The sequence below is a fragment of the Charadrius vociferus genome, unplaced genomic scaffold (genome assembly GCF_000708025.1).
Source record: "Charadrius vociferus isolate BGI_N301 unplaced genomic scaffold, ASM70802v2 scaffold455, whole genome shotgun sequence".
Lineage (NCBI taxonomy): Eukaryota > Metazoa > Chordata > Aves > Charadriiformes > Charadriidae > Charadrius > Charadrius vociferus.
Window position 1 is genome coordinate 1,975,502 of NW_009648550.1, and position 21,381 is coordinate 1,996,882.

At 35.3% G+C, this 21,381-nt stretch overlaps 1 protein-coding gene across 1 annotated transcript in view; it reads left to right on the forward strand.

The window, feature by feature from the left end:
- EML6 (echinoderm microtubule associated protein like 6) overlaps positions 1-21,381 on the forward strand; it is a 116,766-nt gene that overhangs the window by 46,931 nt on the left and 48,454 nt on the right. The window contains exons 5-13 of the mRNA XM_009886007.1: positions 749-934; positions 2,782-2,917; positions 6,857-7,058; positions 12,684-12,821; positions 14,691-14,947; positions 15,316-15,528; positions 16,422-16,589; positions 17,491-17,597; positions 20,674-20,792. Coding sequence (XP_009884309.1) covers positions 749-934; positions 2,782-2,917; positions 6,857-7,058; positions 12,684-12,821; positions 14,691-14,947; positions 15,316-15,528; positions 16,422-16,589; positions 17,491-17,597; positions 20,674-20,792 — 1,526 coding nt within the window. The remainder of the gene's footprint in view (positions 1-748; positions 935-2,781; positions 2,918-6,856; positions 7,059-12,683; positions 12,822-14,690; positions 14,948-15,315; positions 15,529-16,421; positions 16,590-17,490; positions 17,598-20,673; positions 20,793-21,381) is intronic.

Here is a 21,381-nt window from a genome sequence, read left to right on the forward strand (position 1 = left end):
AGTGTATTTCTAGCCAACCACTAAATACACTCTTCTAAGACAAACTTTATATTCTCTTGACTCTTTTTCTCTTCCCCAGTCAGTCATACATTCTTTTTTGCAGAATGTTACTGTGTCTGTGTAGAAGTCAAGAAAGTCACCACTCCACACTTGGAGAACCTACTACTCTCATAGTCAGAGATTTGTTTCACGTACAAGCATTTGCTGTGTCCATCCAACAGATGGTTTCTCAGTAAATGTAATTGTATTTGAGGGGTGTATGTCTTCCAGTGCACTGGAAAAAGGCAGAAATGTCTCATCCAGGCACGTAAGTTCTTTAAGATCAGGTATTTTATTACTTCAGAACTGTAGCTGTATTTTAAGTTTTGCAGACAAGAAAAATGGGACGTTCCTGGCTTTAAAAAGTGTGCATTCACATTGACAGATATCACCCAGCAAAACATGACAAAAGATAGTGAGATAATGAGAAAAGGTAGTGTACCAATAGTGAATCAGAATTGTGCCTCACTTTCTCAAAGTTTGATCATTTTGTTTTGTTCTTAGACTTACTGCGTTTGCCTGGGTTTTTTTTTTTTGGTAAGTGGGCAGTTTTTGGAGTAATGGGCATTCTGATAGGACAACAGGAGTCATTTAAGTGGGTGTCCAGACACAGTTCTGTAAGGATGTACATCTGTGAGATCTGCACACTAATACGAAAAAACAGAAATTCTGCAGAAATTTTTCCTAATACACTGTTTGCATTTCACAGTTTTGGACGTTGTGTGGAAACGCACTGACAGCAAAGAGAGGGATATTTGGTAAAACAGGAGATCTCCAAACTATCCTTTGTTTAGCATGTGCAAAAGAAGATATCACGTACTCTGGTGCTTTAAATGGAGACATCTATGTTTGGAAAGGGCTAAACTTAGTCCGCACAATTCAAGGAGCACATAGTGTAAGTTGTGTTTTTAATTTCAATTTCTGAAATGAATTGTTCATTGATTTGAAAAACTTCTATCTTCGAAGATTTTCTCTGTTTCAGGTCAGAAGAATGTCTAAAACTGTTCATCAATTAAGAATTTATATGTAATCTTACAGTTTGTTTACATGTTGTCAACAGATGCTAGCTGTTGAACTGATATTGACAGAATTGCTGATATTTATAGCATTAGCTTAACCAAGAAGACTAAATCTAAAGCAAATTTCTAAATTTAAAGTTTCACAGATTGAGTAGCTTCAGTTATGATCAGTTTACTTAAAAAGAATTGCTAACCAAATGATCTTGTTTTAAATAGAATTTTACCACTAAAATTCCCAACGATGAAGACTGGCTCTTCATAAAAGCTTCAATGGGGAGTAAAGCTGTTTAATCTGTGAATTGCACTCTGACCATATTCCAAAGACAGTTTACTCCAAGTGGCTTCATAACACACCCCCTATTTTGGAGCACTTGTAATTACAGAGAGAAAGGGGGATGTATAGGATCGTGTTAGATTTCTAACCAGTCCAATATAAATTTGTGTCTCTTGTTGCTGCAGTAATCACAGTAGGATTTTTCATGTCTTGTTTCAAATGTATTTGAGAACTACTCCTGTTTTGAATATGATTGTGGCTAATGGCATTCTAGCATGGGTTTATTTGAACAGAAAGAAATGAGTATTTTTCTTACAAGAGTGATATGAAATCTAAAAGTTGTCACTATAGTTTTCTCCTAGAATCTTTCTAGAAAGAGCACTGCAAACTTAACAGTTTTTTCTGTTATGTTGGCAGCGCATCAAGATTCATAGTAGCTTTTCAAATTAAATCTAAGTGTTCAGGAGAGTAATTGTTATTCGTAGAAGTAATCCCTAATTTATGAAAACAGTCATACTGAAGTCAGTGGGACATCTTGCCTGCAGAACGGCTGAGTAATTGCCAGATTGTGATTATGTGCAGCTGTAGTAACATGGAAATGTCTTTGGCAGACAATAAACCCCTGTAGTATATTTGCAGAATTTTGTTTGCAGAATTTTACTTAGATTCATTGGAATGATTAAATACAATCTCTTTCTATATAATGTGTTCTGTTTCATTCTTATAAATCATGGGGTTTGCCATGGCTAATATGCATTCTCATACCCAATTTCTAATCTCTGTATAATTAATTATTAGAAGTATTAATTTATTAAGACATTGAACAAGGCCAGTTTGAAAACAGAGGTCTTCTCTTAATTGTATTAATTTCCATGCAATTCAACTTGTCTTTTAATTGAGAGGTTTTCCTAATAAAATACTGAATCAGCAGGCATTCCATGAGCTATTCCAGTGTAGTACAGCACAGTCATCAATAATGAGGCATTTTCAAAAATGAAGAAGAAATTCAAACTGTAACAGAAACTTGTCTTTCAACAAAGAGAATAAAACTGAACTGAATTCATGAAAGAATGTCTCAATCATCTCCGCACCTGTAAGAATATTTGTATTGCTTGTTTGCTTGTTTTTGTTTATTCTGGGTAACTATTTATTTTAAGTGTTCCATTATTTATTTAATAATCCTTATAATAATATTAACTAAACCAAATTTGAAGTTCTGCAAAAAGGCTGTATCATTGCTATTTGTACAAAAATTTCTACATAAATCACTGAAGTGGGAGCACTTGAAATAAAAGTATCCCCCGTGCTTGCTGGTTTGCTTTCTGGATGGACAACATTTTACTGCCTAGCAGTTTCTACCTTTAACAAGAGTCTGTTCAAAAACATTTCCTTCGTGTGTTTAAATCAATTGTAAAGAACTTTAAAACTTGTTATACTATTGGTTAACAGGCTGGAATTTTTAGTATGTATGCTTGTGAGGAAGGTTTTGCCACTGGAGGGAGAGATGGTTGCATTCGATTATGGGACACAGATTTCAAACCCATTACTAAAATTGATCTCAGGGAGACTGAACAAGGATACAAAGGTAATGAGCTATTACTTTAATGGTTTTTCACAAGTCTAGATAATGGATTATGACACAATTTGATTTGAAGCATAAATGTCTCTATGTACTGCTGGTTTTTTTCTTAATGACTGTATTTACTTTTGGGATCTATATCCCCTTTTTTCTCTGACAATGATGTAGCCTGATGAGATTTCTGTGTTTCCTAGTATAAACAGAGGGATGCTTATAGTTGCTGCTCCCCACCATGCAAATACGTGAAGATAAGTAACAGCTGATTAAACACAAAAGATAAGAGAATTAAGTTAATGAATTTTTAATTTAATTAATTAATTGCAATTAAATTAATTGAGATATCTGCAACCTGATATTCAAAGATGCTGAGCATCTGAGCAATCCATTAGGTTCATTTGGAATGGTAGCACTTGGCATGTTTAATAGAGAGAATGCAGTCGAATTCTTGACCATCCTATTTGTTGAATCTAATCATGCTTCCTATGAGCTTAGTCATTGCTTTATTTTATGATTAGACTCTCAGAGCACTTGTAGTCTCCATAGGTCATAATGCAGGCTTTATCAAGGTCTCAGTCTTCTGGGAATTCTACACATCCATTTAGATTGAGAGTAATGTGCAATCTGTTAACTGGTTTGAAGTAGGCTGTATACACTTTTGGCAGCCAACTTTTTAATGGTTAGTGTTAATTTCCCCTGCTTCTTAGCTTATGTTTTTAGACCTAGTTTTCACATTAAAATTATTACTGGAATAGTCAAGAGGCCACTAAGAAGCATAAAATTTTTGTTCTCAATTATGAATATTTTGTGATCTAGTAACAAGCTCGTTCTGTTTATTTTTCATCTTGCTTAAACAATGGTTCTAATACTTGTAAAATGTATAGGTTTGCAATATCTAGGCTCATCCAACAAGCAAACTGCCGACAGGCTTAGATGAACACTGCTCTACCAGTGTGCCTTACTGTAGTGCAAAGTCATGGAATTTAGCTCTCAAAAAGGGTTGTCAAATACACCCAACCAGTAGTCCCTTTGCTCTGTAGTTCTGGCTTTGTGTAGTTTTTTTTTTTTCAGCCAGAATCATAATGTTTAACACTCATTTCTAGAAAACAATGACCACCTTGTGACCATGTACAGCAGTTCAGATCAATTTAGATATACTTTCTAAAAATTGTGGAGAAATAAGCATGTATATGTGGGTGAGACAGATCATTCTGGCTGATACCAGTCTTGCAGGCAGTCCATTCCTAATAAAATTCCAAATAACATATACCTAGGGCGACAGAGAGAAAGCAGTACTCGCACACAAAACATGCATCTTCAACCTCTTTGGGTATTTGTAAAGTGATTCTGGGAGGGAGCTTTGTGAGACCAGAGTGGAAGCAATTTCTTTGCTCTTACTGCTGCCTGGGGTGTGTCCACACTCAATGCAAAACAGACTTTAGCTGGCTTCATTTACTTTTAATTGACTGTAGTTATCTTCTGTGGAAAACTATTATTTCAAAATTGTAACTTACATTACAGAGCTGTAATGTATTCATAAAGGTATCTTCTAGCACATTGTCTGTAGGAAGCACCTAGCTATCCTTCTACAGTTTGCCTAAGAAGAGATTTTGATCTTGATGGAAGTTAAATCAAGGAAGGGCTTACTGAAGGGGAATTCTCATTAGGCACGCGATAGAGCCATTCTAACCTGATGCTGTTATTTCTGCCATTTCTTAAATGCTACAGGATACAGAATATATAGCTGACTAGAACCAGGCACCGTAACAGCAGCTATGTGGCTGAGAGGCAGTCAATAGAGGTTTTTGCTATCTTCTTACTTGGCAAAGTAGTAAAAAAAAATTTCCTCTGCAGATAATGAATTGAGTTGCCATTTAGACTTGTATGTAAGTGATAACAAACTTTTAAAAATTGATAAATTAATTTATTTCTAAAAACTGAAACTAGAACACTGTCCAAATCTTGTCTTCAAAGCATTTAAATCCTTCAGGTTTATGTTTGTTTGTCAAAATAAAAACATTGCCTGCTCTAATGGCAAGAAACTCACTTAAGCAAGTCTGCAAAATTTTATCAAAGCTTAGTCAAAGATGGTGTGCCCGTGAGCATAATCATTGAGACTAAGTAAAAAAACATCATGATGTATCCGTGAAAAGTGTGACAGGACTGCTGGTCTAACTACAACTATAAAATATTAGGACCTTGGGGATGACTGCAGGTCATAAAATCCAAGCATGCACTTAAATCGTTACCATTATTTTTTAAAATTGTTATGTTTTTCCTTTTTCAGAGTTTCTTCTCTCTCTGTGTTCTTTCAATGTGATGTAACTCTTGCCCGCGTGTTCCTGTTACATCTGTCCTTTTCTGCTGTTTCTGTCTCATGCGTTATCTGCTGATGATCGCTTCCATTTAGTGCTTGCTACTAACAGACTGTGGAAATCTTGTTTCATTTTCAGTTATGTCAATAGCACTAATTAGTTTAGGCACATATATAACTTCAAGCAATGGTAGTAGCCTTAACTGCTTCCCTATGACCTTCTGTCCCTCCTTTCCAATTACTTTTTCCAAAGCAGCTTTCAAACTTGAAACATCTTTCCAGGGTGGCAGGAAGACTTACACACACACACCCACCCCACCCCCTCCCCACCCCACCCCCCATCAAATATACTTATTCATCAGTCATCCTGTACTGAAGAGTACTAAACACTTTTTAAATAAGTTGCATCACCAGTAACAATCTGATACCAGGCTTGGCTTTTATATTTAAGTATACATATATTAGTAAAATCTGATAATGGCTAATCTTCATGTGCAGTACATCACAGAAAACATTACCGCATCAAAAGATGTACTTTATATTCAAAAACTTAACAATATCCATTTTCCATTTAACATCTGAACTTCATTCCTTGTATGACCTTTAGTATTTATCAAGAAGATGTAAGTCAAAGCTTCAGTAGAAATTTAGCTAAGTCACAAAATGACATTGTCAAAATTAAAAGGTACTGGAAATGGACAAGACAATAGATGAAGATTAATTTGCCCTTCTCAAGAGATGACACAAAATGTGTACAATATATTTTATTTATGTGACCAGTAGTTAATTGCATTGCATATTCAGTTCCAAAAGATGTTAAAATGATGACGTGGTTGATCTGGACTACATGACAAATGGATTTTTTTATTCGTTCACATCTCACAGCATCTAGACCCATTATCTAAACTTTAATTTTCATATACTGTAACAGAAAATACAAACGCTGCAGGCAGTTAACCAGAGAATGCTATCAAATTGCTCAGCCTATTAAAAGGGTGCTTTTAAGCTTGTGGTTAGTAAAATTCCAGCTGCAAAGGGAGGATAGATTCGTTGAATAAGATCAAGCTCTATAAAAGTTATACAAAGCAAAATTCTGTTGGTTTTTGGCTTTGGTTGTTTTGGTTTTATTTTTGTAATAATCAATTGGGACAAAGATATGTAAGTGTGATAACGTGGGCACAAAACATTTGAATTCACCATTAAAATTTAATTCATCATTTTATTTAAACTTGCAAAAAAGTGAAGTACTGAAAAAAGGAATAACTCCAGCTTCAGTCACAGGAACCTTGCCTAATCTAAAATTTAGATCTTTAAATCATGTGAAATTGAATTGTTTTTTAAAGTAAATTCCCAAGGTGTACACAAAGCATAAGAACTTGATCCCTTGAGAAACTGGCAGCAGAAATGTTAGATACTTCGCATTTTCCCAGGATTGAGCCTTCCCATTTTCTGTCAAATGGAGATAATTTAACAGAACTGTTTTGAGATTTAATCATCTGTGATGTATTATAAAACTTCAGTGTCAAAGCATAACAGTTGTTATACATTAACTCTTGAAGTCTTAACAATCTTCATTGTACTATCACTTTGTCTCATCATTGCCATTAATCTAAGATTATTCTGTCCCCTGTCAGGTTTGTCCATCCGAAGTGTCTGTTGGAAAGCGGACAGACTTTTAGCAGGGACACAGGACAGTGAAATATTTGAGGTGCTAGTGAGAGAGAGAGATAAACCCATGCTGATTATGCAGGGTCATTGTGAAGGAGAACTCTGGGCCCTGGCGGTCCATCCAAAGAAGCCTTTAGCAGTCACAGGCAGTGATGATCGATCTGTACGGTAAGGCTAGATCTAATTTATTTTTTAATCTATTCATTCATGTACACATCATTTTTAACCAATGTCAATTTGACATATTTGTAATTTCTTTATTTTCTGGCCTTATGTTAAGACTCCATTGAGAGAACATTTTTCCCCCATGTTTTTCTTAGCAGCTTTGCTTTTTCTCTTCAGCCCTCATATTTGGGCTTCACACATCTTGTAAAAGTAATTGAAATTTGTGTTCAAAACATACTCTTCTTTAAGTACTAATTCATTACTGTTCCAAACAGCAGGTGTAGTTATCTAAATGGAGAATGGTCACCTCATACTTCACTTCTGTTAATAATATGCAGCTAGCCTAAAACCTAAATACATTTGGCCAATGTTTGACACAGCAGGTGTCTGACTCAGCCATGAGTGTTTAGAAAATCATATCTAAAACCAATTCTATTAAAATGCCAGAAAATCAGATTAATGAAAATGCACTGGTTTACCCCAATGAAAAAAAGATCGTTCAGGTGTTTAGTTGTAGCACTTGTGCCTCAAGCCTTTGTGGCAGAGATTTGAAATTTTGTACACATATTTTTGGAAGTTGTCACAAAGTCAAGGATGTTTCTTTTCCTGTCCCCGTTAAAATTTGGCAAATTGATAAGCCTCTGAAAAAACCTATGGATTTTTAATATGCTTGGTAAGACTTTACAGTAAAGTTTGGAGGTTAAGCTAAGATTCTCACTGTAGTGGATGTACTTTCATATCCACACAGTTGTTATGTGTTATCTCAACTGGGCATGGATACTGCCCATTGTAACTAATTGTTTATCTGTGATTAAAGAGATTGAGATTTTCCTGACTACCAAAGCTACCCATGCAGACTGGAGAGACTTTGGGGAGACTGGGGTTTATTATGACAGTCTCCTGAGCCTTTCCTCAAATTGTGGTTCTGCCCTTGCCCTGAAGGCCTGCCCCTTGCAGAACTAGCACATACAATGGGGTTCATGACACCCTGGTTTCCCAAGCTCTGATTCCCCTAATTCCCCTTCCTTAGCGGTTTCTCCAGACCCTACTGTCGTAATTTCTGACCCTTCTATGAGATTTTTCTCCAACCCAATGCCAGATGGATGATGACCATTTTTCATCTTATATAGATAATTTGCTTGCATATTTTCGAATCAACCCTTGGCAGTTACCAAACAGTTTTTCAGTTTTTATGAACTGTTAGTCAACTTATTTCAGAAACATACATGTGGATTCTACCATTTGGCCGTATTTCAATGGGAAAACACTCTTTTTACTTGTACTGGTTTCCCATTCCTGCCATCCCTTATCTCTTTCTATCCATTATTAAAATCCAAATTGTGAAACTAACAAAACTACCAGTGGTTCACTACGGTCATGTTATCTCCCCTTTTTCGACACATTAATAGTAGTAGTATTTCTTTCAGTTTATAAAACTCATGGATAGTCTCTTCTGCTTGGTTTTGTACGGTTTTATAGACAGGCACAAATTCACACTGCCTGCATTCTGGTAGGAGGCAAGTCAGTTCTGAAACGAGAGCTGCAAAGCTGGGATTAGCATTGTACTGCCCTCAAGCTAATAAGCCATGCTAAGACTTTGGATTTATTATCTTGGACTCATCTCTTGGTTAGCATAGCAATTCAGCTCTAGCGTGGAGCCGAATAATGTACAGCTGACTCAAAGTGTGTGTGAAAAAAACTTGGGCCCCTCTATGAAAGACTGCAAGCATGCTCTTTGTGCACATAAACCCTTAAATTAGTGGTGCTCCTATGATTATTATCATTGTTATAGTTATTAATCCATTACTGATGCCTTTGAACATTGCCATTCTATAAAATTTGCATTTGCTACCTTTGCAGGTAATTTACTGCACTACATCCCACATCTGTTTAGCTCTTTAGGCACTAGAGAATGTGGGATTTGAATTCTAGTTCTGACTGTGCTTTTTTATATATTAATGCTTCATGCAAGGAATTCCCGTGAAATATAGAAATATTTTCATTAAGATAAAAAAGTACACAGAAGGATTTTCTTACATTTTTTTTTAATAATAAAATTGCATTGACAGGAATGTTTCTATATTAATGTTCATTGTGTAATTTTTCTTAGTATTTGGTTATCACATTATTTTGAAAAGAGTGGCTATATAGTATAAATATAAATTGTTTTACAAATAAAAGTATTTAGTGGGCCAGGTTATATTCTCATGTCTCAGTGAGATGAATGAAAAGGACCTCTGTAGAGTTAAGGGGAATTACTGTAGATTTTCCCTAGCACAGCTAAGAGAAGGCTCCAGCCAAATGTAGGTTTCCTACATTTTAAACTTCAAAAGCATGCGAACTAGTAAAGCTGCCTGCTTCCTGTCTCTGACAACAGGAACAGGAAAAAAGCATCATTCTCATCTGAATGCTAAGAGGCATACAGAATTATTTATTATATTTGTTCAAAAGACCTCACACCTGTCTTTCTGTAATGTCATGTTACAATGTCTAGCTGCAGGACCACAAGTAGCTATTGTTCTGGCAGAACATCTTCACTGCGCTGTCTGTCTTCTTGAGTGATCTCTCTCTCTATTCCTGCATTTATAAGATTGATTAGAATCCAGGTTTATATGAATCCATTTGAATATTTGTAGCTCTGATTTTTTTGTGTGGAGCATTGTTCTGCCAATTGAATGAAACAAAGCAGCAGTAAAGCTTTTGTCATCAGCTATGGCTTTTTCTGCAAATGCAGTGGTTGCTAGTAAGCCTCTTGGGAGGCTGTAATCAGCATGTGCTCCAATAAACAAACTCACCTGTCAGGTATATGACAGAAGGGACTGCAATGTTGACTAATAAAATAGAGTTTCATAAGCCTGTTTGGGTTTTTTAAACTCGGTCATTTAAACATGCATAGGAAAGTTGCCAAAGAACGGTAAAAAATATCTCTTTGCCTTATTTGAAAACACATACACTTTTTATACAAAAATAATGTAGTTATCTGGCTTTTCCAAAACCAACGTGCGGAAGTATTTTGCCAGAAGAGATACTTTTTCTATTTTCATGAGGAAACCCAGGCTTTTATTTTTTCAGTTGTGTATACAAATACCTGTATGTGTGCAAGATGTTTTTTCTTCCTGTTATAAAATTAAAAATCCTACATTTGGAATTACACTTCCACTAATTCAAAAAGGGGTTTTTTAAAAGAAAATGTAATTACTCTGCTTGCATTGCCATGTATTGCAATTACACTTCTAATGTATTGGTCAGGGATCCGTGTGAAAGCAACATTTTGGAGGCAAATTTTATCCTGGTGTTTCCTTTGAAAGCTTTCCAAATCCTTTCTGGTTCATTCTGTGTTTTATTGGGCTCATAGCTTCTGCCTAGCAAGGCTGCTAAGAGTCTTCCATCTTATCTACTTCTGTTTTGTCGTTGCAAACGTTTTAGCATCCCACATCCAATTTTTTCACCAGGAAGTGGCACTTGTAATTTTTTCAGAGAGAAGCCTTTTCAAGTTCTTTCTCATCCTTGAATTCTCTCAGCCTAAGAGGAAACCAGCATCATTCAGGGTTGTTGATTCTAGACTGATCCTAATAATATTAACTTGACAAGGCCCAAAGGGTTTCTTACTCAATGCAGGCAGTCAAATTCTATAATCCTTTTACTAAATTTATCAAACTCTATCTTTATTTTTTCCTCCTGTTACGCTACTTCAGGGCTGTATCTAAATGTAGCTGCCAGGGTGATCAGAACTTCCTTCTTTTCAGGCTATACTCAATGTTCTGTTTATGCTATTCGTTCTAGTGCCAACATGGTCCTTCAACATAACTTTTTCTACTTCTTTGGCGTTTATCCTACTGGTGTATTTTTGGAAGCAATACTATCCTTTCCGGCCTTTGTTTCACTAAGGTATAAAAGTTAAACTCTTTTGGTCTTCTTTAATGTCATATGCTCTTCATTCTTTTAATCATCCTAATAATCCTTTACTACATCTGTTCCTGTTTTTATTCTGATTTCTCAAGATAACTTGTAAAGAACACACCAGATGAGGTCACTATGTGTTGTGTGCTATTGTTTTTGTGTACCTTCTGGAATAGCACCCAGGATATATTTTAGGATCAAATTTCCTTTTTCCTGTCTGCAACTCACTCATAGATCATAGTCATTCTATTATTGAAAAATAGTGTGAGATCTTACTCTTTTTGCTGGTTCCACTTGTGTTTCAAGCTTACAGCACAGTGCTAGACATAAGGCTCAGAAAGTATGGGCTTTGCTTAAATTTCATTCTATGTCTCTTTGTTTTATCATCAAGAAGCCTCTGTTTCTTCCAATATAATAAATCCATCTCTGGGTTCACAGTGCTTCCCAGCTTACTGTCCACAGCAAATCTCATTAGCATTCTCATCATTTTGTGCCAGTGTCTTTAGTGAAAATATTAACGGTTACTATTCCAAAGCTTGTACCTAGAAATCTTAATAGTATCTTCCATCCAGCCTAATTTTTTCTTTCTGTAAATCTTGCTATAAAACTTCATCCAGTATCATATCACAGTTTTTGTACAAATTTTCATTTTCTTGATTTTAGTCAATAATTGCATATGCTGATATTCAAATATTTTACTGAGTATTTTATAAATCTTTTACAAATGCGTTAGATTTACAATACTGTCCTCAAAATATAGTTTGGTGTTGCTGACTTAATTTTTCTACCCCAAGAGGTCTCTGATGCATTTTCTTCCATACTTTTAATTATTCTTTTCTTTAATTTTTTTTTCTGAATCTTGCATACTACTAAGATCTGATTAACCAGCTTGTAGTGATCTGGGAAGCTCCCTCCATTCCTTCTTAAAATTTAGGTACATTATTTGCTTATCTCTATGACATAATTATTGATTGATTCTTTTTATTTAAAAAGATGTAAATGAGTGAATCAGCATGCAGTTGTGCCTACTAGTTCATTCAGGGTTATGACAAGAAAATTTTCCCTATGGTTGAAATATTTATGCTCTCTGAGTATTGCTTTCTCTTTCAGTGAAAATTTCAGTCTGATCTGCATTGACCTTTTCTGTCTACAGAAACTGCATTTTTTTTTATTATACATCTAGGGGAATTCTATTACATCAGATAAAAAGTCCGGAGATAACACCAAATGGTGATGTAATTTAGCTTCACCGTGTTTTCTCTTCTGCTATCACAGTAATGTGTTCAGGTCTGAGGTGCCATCCCTGCTAGAACTGGGAACAGTAAAGACTCCCTTATTTTGAAAGAAATTTGAACCTGGAACTTCGCTTAAAGGTGTCTGAAAGCTTCATTTGATATTATTTGCCAAGACATTCAGTGCCACTGTTGGAAAATTCTGTGTCTGTGTAATGGTTCAGGCAGTCATCGTACACACCCTTTCTCTTCTAGATTGAGTTTTTGACTTTGAGTTTTCCAAACTAAATTTCTGTAAGTCTATAAGCTCAAGTCAGTGAAATTCTCTTCATTCCATGGTTGGAAAGGAACCCAATACATTGTAAAAATCTTAATATAAGGTGTGCATGCAAATGGGCCTTACCGGCTGAGTTAGACTCTTTGTTTCTGCTCTTGATGATATTGAAATGTGCAGTCAAGAAAAATCTCCTACTACTTTCATTTTCCTTTGATGCAGATTATGGAGTCTTGCTGATCATGCCTTGATAGCTCGTTGCAATATGGAAGAAGCAGTGCGGAGTGTGTCTTTCAGTCCTGATGGATCACAGTTAGCACTTGGCATGAAGGATGGCTCCTTCATTGTTCTTCGAGTACGGTGAGAAAATCTGACATTAGTCTCTTATGTTATTAGCTTCCCCCCCCCCGAGTAATTCAAGACTATATAATAAAGTTTTTTATTTGTATAAAAAGAAAAAATCATTGGGTATTTTATCAGAAACAGAGTAAAAAATGAGCATATGCTCACTTGGTGTTTTAAAAGGTGGTAGTTTGGCAATCATGCTTTATTTAATTCAAAATATTAGCTTTTAGTAATAAAGTTGATAAAATTTAAGATTTTGGGGTTTGGCTTTTCTTTATTCTGAAATTGGACAGATATTTTGGGAAAAGAAATGTGCATAACAGCGATAGTTTTGAGAGGGATCTCCTTGATCGCATGGTTAGTTTCCTGACATATACGAGAAAGGATACTATGCAAAATAGTCGGTGATTGAAAGACATTTTTAAGCATTTGCAAGATATATGTGAATTCTGCTTTTCATATTAGATGACAGGCCTTTTTTTGCATGAATGCGTCATAAGCAGTAGGCATTTTCTGTGTGGAATACCATTATGGAAGACACACAAAAGCAGGTGAAACATGAAATTGGCCATGGACTGAAATAGCCAAATAAAATAGTCTGATTTCAAAACACATATGCTATTTTAATTGATACTTGGAAGAGTTTACCAATTCCTTAATGTTAGTCCATATGTTTGGTAAGCCTGTATTTAAAATACTTTGAACTACTAGCTGATAGGAGGGAAAAGCCTGCAATAAATGGAGGGTCTGTGAAAAATCCTGTCATGTACTGCTTTAATGACTTTCACAAAACTTAAGCATTCTGTTCATATTAATTTAAAATCCTTTTCAAAGACTAGTGTTTTTCTAAAGAAGTTAATCTTTGTCTCACAGTAATCCTGTCTTTGCTAATTTGCCTGATACCTAACGTTATTCATGATTCAGCTGGCAGAGAGTGATAATGATAAACACAGCATTATTCCTGAAAGAGTGGCAACACCCCTAGTGTAAGGCCCTGAATGTAATTGCTTCTCCGTCTGTCCCTTTTCTGTGACAGATCTTCTGACGGGGTAACAAATCTGCAGCCCCTGATCCAGGAAAACTGGACGATGGCAATGTGTTTTGTTGGCATTTTTCTGAATCATGTACTCAGCAACCTGAATCTTTGTTCTCATTTTTCTTGGCCATGAAGGATCTGGATCTATGAAGTAATCCAGAAAATTAGCTGGTTTTCTCAGTAGCAATATTTAACACCGTGGGCACCAGTTTTTTTGAAAACAAGACTGTATAGCTGTCTTGATTTTTTTTCTGAAGACACATACAAGGTGTTGTCACTTCTGTTTTTCCACCAGTGGATGATGGTGGCAGTGGTGCTGGAACCCCCAAAGCTGTAGCTTACTGGTCATGGCTTGTGGGATTAATCATATCTGACTTTACCATTCTAATTGTTAGCCTCTAATCTAAACTGTTTGCCTGTGTCCCCAAAAGAGTCAATGTGCAGAAATGGGTATCTCCCAAAGAGTATTTCAACACGGTCTTGTGAGAGACGAGGTAATTGCTCTTTAGATGGAACTAATTTTCCATTGTCTGTGGAAAAAAAAAAAAAAAAAAATTCTATTCTAGTTTAGACTGTACAGCTAACTGTTTTACAGTTAAAAATAGGTGAATAGAATGAAGAGTATCATTGATAGGTAAAGTTGTGTCTATGTTTTGCCTTAAAAGTATGCTTATAACCAATGAAAGCAATAGGAACTTCTCTAAAAAAAGGATTTATTTTTTTTTTTAGTGAAATCTGTTTTTTTGTTGTACAAATTATGCAGTGCATCTATCTTCATGTTTGTCTTAAAAACTTGTGGATTGCATGTTTGCAAGTATAGTTCACATTTTCACTATTGGTTCTTGCAGAGATATGACAGAGGTAGTTCATATTAAAGACCGAAAAGAAGTAATCCATGAAATGAAATTTTCACCAGATGGCTCTTACCTTGCTGTGGGTTCTAACGATGGCCCAGTGGATATCTATGCGGTTGCTCAGCGATACAAAAAAATAGGAGAATGCAACAAATCTTCTAGCTTTATTACTCATATTGACTGGTCTGTGGATAGTAAATTCTTGCAAACCAATGATGGAGCAGGAGAGAGACTGTTCTACAAGATGCCATGTAAGTTTACAAGTGGCTCATGTTATGAGCAAGTAAACTTCAGTGTTGATTTGAAGAAAATAACAGAAGTATGATATAAATAGTACATCTGCAAGCAGAGTTTCCTGATGGGAACTTACATAAACATCTAATGTTTTTGCACTTCTGTATGTTTTTAACATGTTTGTGTGCAGTGGCATTAGAACTTGTAAGGTGTGTGACGTTGTCAACACAAATGTGAGATTATGCTAATTCAAAGTAAAATTGTGACTCTTTATTCAGGTGAAAAGGTTAATCCCAAGAAGAATACACAGATAAATGTGATGAAAAGAAATGGAGTTTACTGAAAAACAAATTATTAAACATATTATTCACTTGCATATTTTCAGCTGGGAAGCACCTAACTAGCAAAGATGAGATCAAAGGAATTCACTGGGCCTCATGGACCTGTGTGATAGGATCTGAAGTGAATGGAATTTGGCCAAAATATGCAAACATTACAGATGTCAACTCTGTGGATGGAAATTACACCAGCTCAGTGCTAGTAACTGGAGATGATTTTGGACTGGTTAAATTATTCAGATTTCCATGCCTAAAGAAAGGTAAGAAAGTATTTTGTATGTCTGAAGAATGCAATATTACCTTAATAACACATCAGTATATTTTCTTGTGGCTTTTGATGCTTGTGCATAATTCAAATTAGTGTGTGCACAATTCATGTTAGTATTAATGGACATAAAGATGAGACTTTAACCCTCCGTGTATCTAGCAATTTCCTGCCAATGTATATATACTTGTTTTTAGAACTGTTGAGAATGTATAGTTTAACATGCTTATTCTGATATTACATTTTCAGAAACTAATTCAGTAAGACTTTACATCACATCAAAATTGTATCAACACCAGATGCACTACTATAATTAATCGAAATTTATGCCAGTAACAATTTCAGAAACTTTACTAGGGTTTCACTGTCTGTTAGCGTGTGTCAGTGTAGCTCTGTGTGAGCTGTTTGCTTCATATCTGTAGCAGGCTTTTAGCATGGATTATTTCCACAGTATTTGCACTGTACTGTGCATAAAGCCAACAAAACTAAACAAAACACTTTGGCTTCCCATGATCTTCAGTGTTTAATTTGATATCATATAAGTATATTTTCTGATAGTGAGTTTGAATTTATGTGTGTAGTACAATACATGTGTATAATTCACATTAGCAGTAATGGCCATAAAGGTGAAAATTAAACCCTACATGTATCTGGTACTTCCTGTCAAGATTTAAGTGCTTTTCGGAAAACTGAATTGAACTTATCATTCATATTATTTTATGCCCTTTTATTTTATAGTTACTATTAGAATCAGAATATCAAGTATTTTTTTGTTTTCAGTTTTCATAAGAGTGTTTAGGCTGTTTCCATTAAAAGCCTAACTTCATTAGTTACAATGTTAATTTTTTTTCTTCTTACATAGTAACAGTTCTGTTTTTGTTCTTTTAGGAGCTAAATTTAGAAAATATGTTGGCCATTCAGCACATGTAACCAATGTACGTTGGTCCCATGATTTTCAGTGGGTTTTAAGTACAGGAGGTGCTGATCACTCTGTTTTTCAGTGGCGATTTATTCCAGAAGGGATAACAAATGGGATCCTTGAAACATCTCCACAAGGTAAAAATGATCTCTTCTTAATTATTTGTTAAATAAAATCAACATTGCAGCACTGTTGGAAAAGCTTTTATTGAATTAACAGAAAATATTTTTATTGTAATTCCCTGGAATTACATATACTTAGCATGTTTGGGACATTTTACTTTTCATAGACAACCATTTGTTTCAGGCAAGGTACATTTAAAAACCTCTTCTGCAGTCTGCTATATTGTATGTTTAGGAATACATGAATGGTATTTGTCAAAGTGTGTGAAAAAAAGATATTTAGAGGGAGATTACTACATCAAAATAAATTTTCAACATTAGCCATCTAACTTGCATTCAGAAGTCTGACTACACATGTTGAATTGTTTAATTTTCATTTCAATGCAAATTCACATATATGTGATAACTGTACTTTAGAATTTTTTCATTCTTATATCCATGATACTAAAAATGTTCTACAAAAGCCATGTGAACGACATAGTGGCAGCTGCTGAAAACTGGAGTCCCTTCAGCAAAAAGGCAAAAATTCACTCCGTGCCTGCAAAATTTGGTAAAATACCTATGTTACAGCAAATCTTTTTAAACAGAGTGATCCCACTGAAAGTTTTTATTTACCATATCAGTATGTTTTCACTCCAAAACCTGTTAAGAAAACAATATTCTCTCAGATGATGGAAATGTACTAGTAACTACTCAGTTATTCTCCTTCCCTCTGCCACCCTCCTGCCCCAGGCAGTGAAACAGAAATGAAACCTGATGCATTCAGTCAGCCCACATGATTTTTACAAGCTGCCTAAGCTTCCAAAGTTGTTGAGTACTGCTTTGCATGTAGTCTAAATTATATAAAAATATAATGTATTATTTTCTTGTGATTAGATGTTATTTGTTGATAATATTTATTTTTTTTTTTATGCAGAGGGTGGCATTGATTCCTACAGTGAAGAATCAGATTCAGATTTATCTGATGTGCCAGAGTTAGATTCTGACATTGAGCAGGAAGCTCAAATCAACTATGATCGCCAAGTGAGTAAAAATTAATGCATTGTGCTAATTACCTGACAATTTATCGTGACTATTCAGTAAATATAACCAAAAGAAGTTTGCAGCTAATTCATCAGACTACTCTAGGAAGATTATTTTGACAGTATTCAGCCGAATACACAACCTATATACATAAAATCAGAGTTTACTTTAGCTGGAGATGAGAATTTAAAAGGGTTTGGAGAAAAAGCGTTTGTGTATGTATGGTTATATGTTAGTATAAATAATCTATCTTAAAAAGAGGAACTTTAAACGTGAGACCTTGTTGCTATTTCCATTCTAATGATAGGTGTTAGAGAAGACGTTTCAGACCTATTAGTTTAGAATCTCAATTTGTAGAATACAGCTCACAGAGTTTTTGTATCACTTCTGCATAGTCAAATCACAATAATCTTAATAAGTACAAAGCTTGTATAATACATTTATCTGTGACAGATTCTTTTTTACTGCGAAAGACAACAATGTCCAAGAATTAAAATTGCCCTAGTTTATGGAAACCAATAAAATTGGTCTCTAATATTCACTTAATACACTTTTTTTTTCTATTTTCAGTACAACTATGTTCTGAAATAAATTAAGATAGATTACTTCCATGAAAGAAGAAAACAAATCAAATAAGTATTCTTTACTGCATTGATTTTTTTTTTTTCAGGAATGATGGTATGCCATTCCACTTTTGAACCTGGTTTTTCAGTGTTGATTTATGCTTTGTAACTATGGGCTTGCCTGGAGATCATCAGGAGTGTTGCATGAACAGTCACCAAATCTGCTGTGCTCATGTCACTCAGGCACTGTGGGACTGCACCCCTCTCTGTGAGGGCACTGTCTTGTCTGGCCTCGTTATCATGCTCAGCTCTTGGCCCCTCTTCTTTTACAAAGCAATTTTACCCTGCTGCTCCCTGACATGAGGCTTCACCCAATCTGCATCATAACAATTTGCACTCACACTACTATATTAGAAAACAAGTCACGAAGTTACATGAAGTTTAGAAAATGCCATAATAAACATAGTTTTCCCCTTTTTAGGTGCATGGATTATGAATACATATTTCTGCAGGACTTCTTCATTTGGTGTATGAGATATTTAGTTCTTACCTAACAAGAAACTATTCAATCCTTTTTCATTCATCAGGCTGTTCCATGCCACGTTGCACAAACATGTCTCTGAAGACAGACTTATTTTCCTTTTGGTTCTTTCCGTTCCGTTCATGATACTGAGTACTTCACAAACACTGATCTTTATAACAGTCTGTGATGTGGAAGGGTGCTGTTATCCTTGTTTTGAAGGAAAGGAAACGTTAACATCAAATTCTGTTATGTGTCTTCTGACTTTTGCATCTATTTAACAATACCTGGGACCTGATTTTCAGGAGCTGTTGTCATTGTGAATAGAATATTACTTGTCACCTTGTCCTGGTACCTTATCAGTTGCAATGGTGAAAGGTCAGAACTTCCTCAGACTGGAACTGGGATCTTATACTAAGCATGAAAATTACACAATAAGCTCGATTCAAGTTGGTTTGTGGCTGACATAGAGCTGCTTTCTAGAATGTGGAAGGATGACCTCTAATATTCCATGCTTTAGCCAAGGACTATCCTTGCTCTTTTCACCTCACTTTCTAGATTCTGCAATAAATTACATTGGTCCTTCTGACAACAGCTTATTTTACCTCTTTACTGCAGAGATTGATCGTATTTGCTAAATGAAATAGAGTTTTTGTCAAATTTTCTCCCTTCCCTCTCTTTTACTCCAAGTCTGTGGACTTGGGAGTGCCTGTCCCATCCTCCTCCTCCTCTCCTCCTTCTCATTTTTTGTCTGTATTCAAATCAGACAGCATCCTCCTCCATGCTGAGGATGCATCAAAAAGGACGTCTGGGTTTAAAACTAAAAGTGCAAAAATAGTTGTAGGCAGTTAAACAGCAATATTCCAGGAAGGTGAATGCACGAAAAAGCTAGAAGCAACTTGAAATAGAATCTTATACAGGAAGTGTGAGACAACCCCAAGCATAAGCTGCACTTTACAGTTTGTTAAAGGAAATAATGTACAAAAGCACATGGAAACAAAAACATTAATCTTATTTTGAGAATTGGGTTTGGGTTTGGGTTTGTTTTGGTTTATTTAATGTTATGGATGAAGCAGTATAGAGGGCTCTAGATTTTGAGATGCATCAGAAAATGATGATCCTATATTGTGTTTCATTGGTAGCATTCACTGAGGAGCAAGAGTGCATGGATGAGAACACTCAGGATAAAGTACAATACATACAAGTGACAGACACAATATGTTAAAGCTCTGTTTGCCTACCATTTCAAAAGCTCAGCTTGTTATATGAACACCTTTCTTGTAAAAATCCAGTATTCCATCTTTGCAGTCACGTAGATTTCTGTGGGAATGACAATTGCATTGTCTTTTTGCAAAATCCAAGAAATGTAGGCACAGCAAACAAAGAATAAATCTATATTTCAGCATTATAATGGATTTTGTTCGGTGCTGCAGCTTTGAAGATGCTTCAAACATCTTTAGCAGATCCACAGATTTCAGCATTTCTGAAAGATTTAATAGTATTTTGTGTCTTTAGTGTATTTGCAGAGCTGTAATTCTACTTCAGGATTCTGGACACATTAGCAAATCACTTAAGTGCTGTTGGTTACTGTATATTTCACCATAATCCCTAGATAGAATGAATTCGTTATGTTCAGCTTTGAGTATGTACGCTGAAGCACATAAGAAGTTAAAAGACACTTAAAGAGTTCCAGTCAATATTTAAATTCCTTTTCGCTAGGTGAGACTGGAATCTTCTAGAAAAAATGCACTCTGCTGCTCCTACTACAGACTAATGTTCTGGGCCACTCACATGTCAGGGGATTTCATTGTCTGGAAAGCATTTATTATTATCTGAAGTTCTGTAGGGAGCAATAGTGACTTACTCTGTGTTGTAACTACTGAACGTCACATTAACATATATTAAATTTAATACTTAAAAGAAAGTCACTTTCATATATACAAATATTTAGAAAACTGGAGATGTGTAATTAACTTTAACAATTATTCTTCAGGTTTACAAAGAAGACCTACCTCAGCTGAAACAGCAAAGTAAAGAGAAAAACCATTCTGTGCCCTTCCTTAAAAGAGAGCGAGCACCTGAGGACAGTTTGAAGTTGCAGTTTATACATGGGTAGAGTAATATTAGATAATACTTGTTTTTTCTGATTGTTAAAACATCTTAGCAATGTTAATCGATTCACATCAGAGCATTTAACAAAGCATTTTTCAGGGCTTACCCACAATTAATTTGTTCGTCATTGTTACTGTGGGTAATTTTTGGAATATTAGCCATAGATTTTTCTTTTCCTTCCTTGTATTTGTTGAGGAACGAGAGAAGATTGTAATACTGTAACCATATAGTAAATCAGTGTTGCATTTCATAAAATTACATTTGAAACTAGCTGTTGACTACACCTTATGTTTCCTGGAGGAAAGTTTCTCTGTTAAGTTGATCATGATAGCTGTGATTTGTTAAAATGCCTGATAGATTTCTGCTTGAACCCAAGTCCCTGTAAATCTTACCTGAACACGATTCTATGGGCATTATATGTTCTTTTTGTTAAATCAGTACTAATTTAGGATTTAGGTGCAAAGTAAACCATGCGAAGATTCATGAATGGTCTTGGTGGGAATAGTCTCTCTCTGCCTGTGTGCTGTGATATTTTTGAGCTAAAGCTGACACCACAGATGTACTCTTTTCAACTTAAAGCACAAACTAT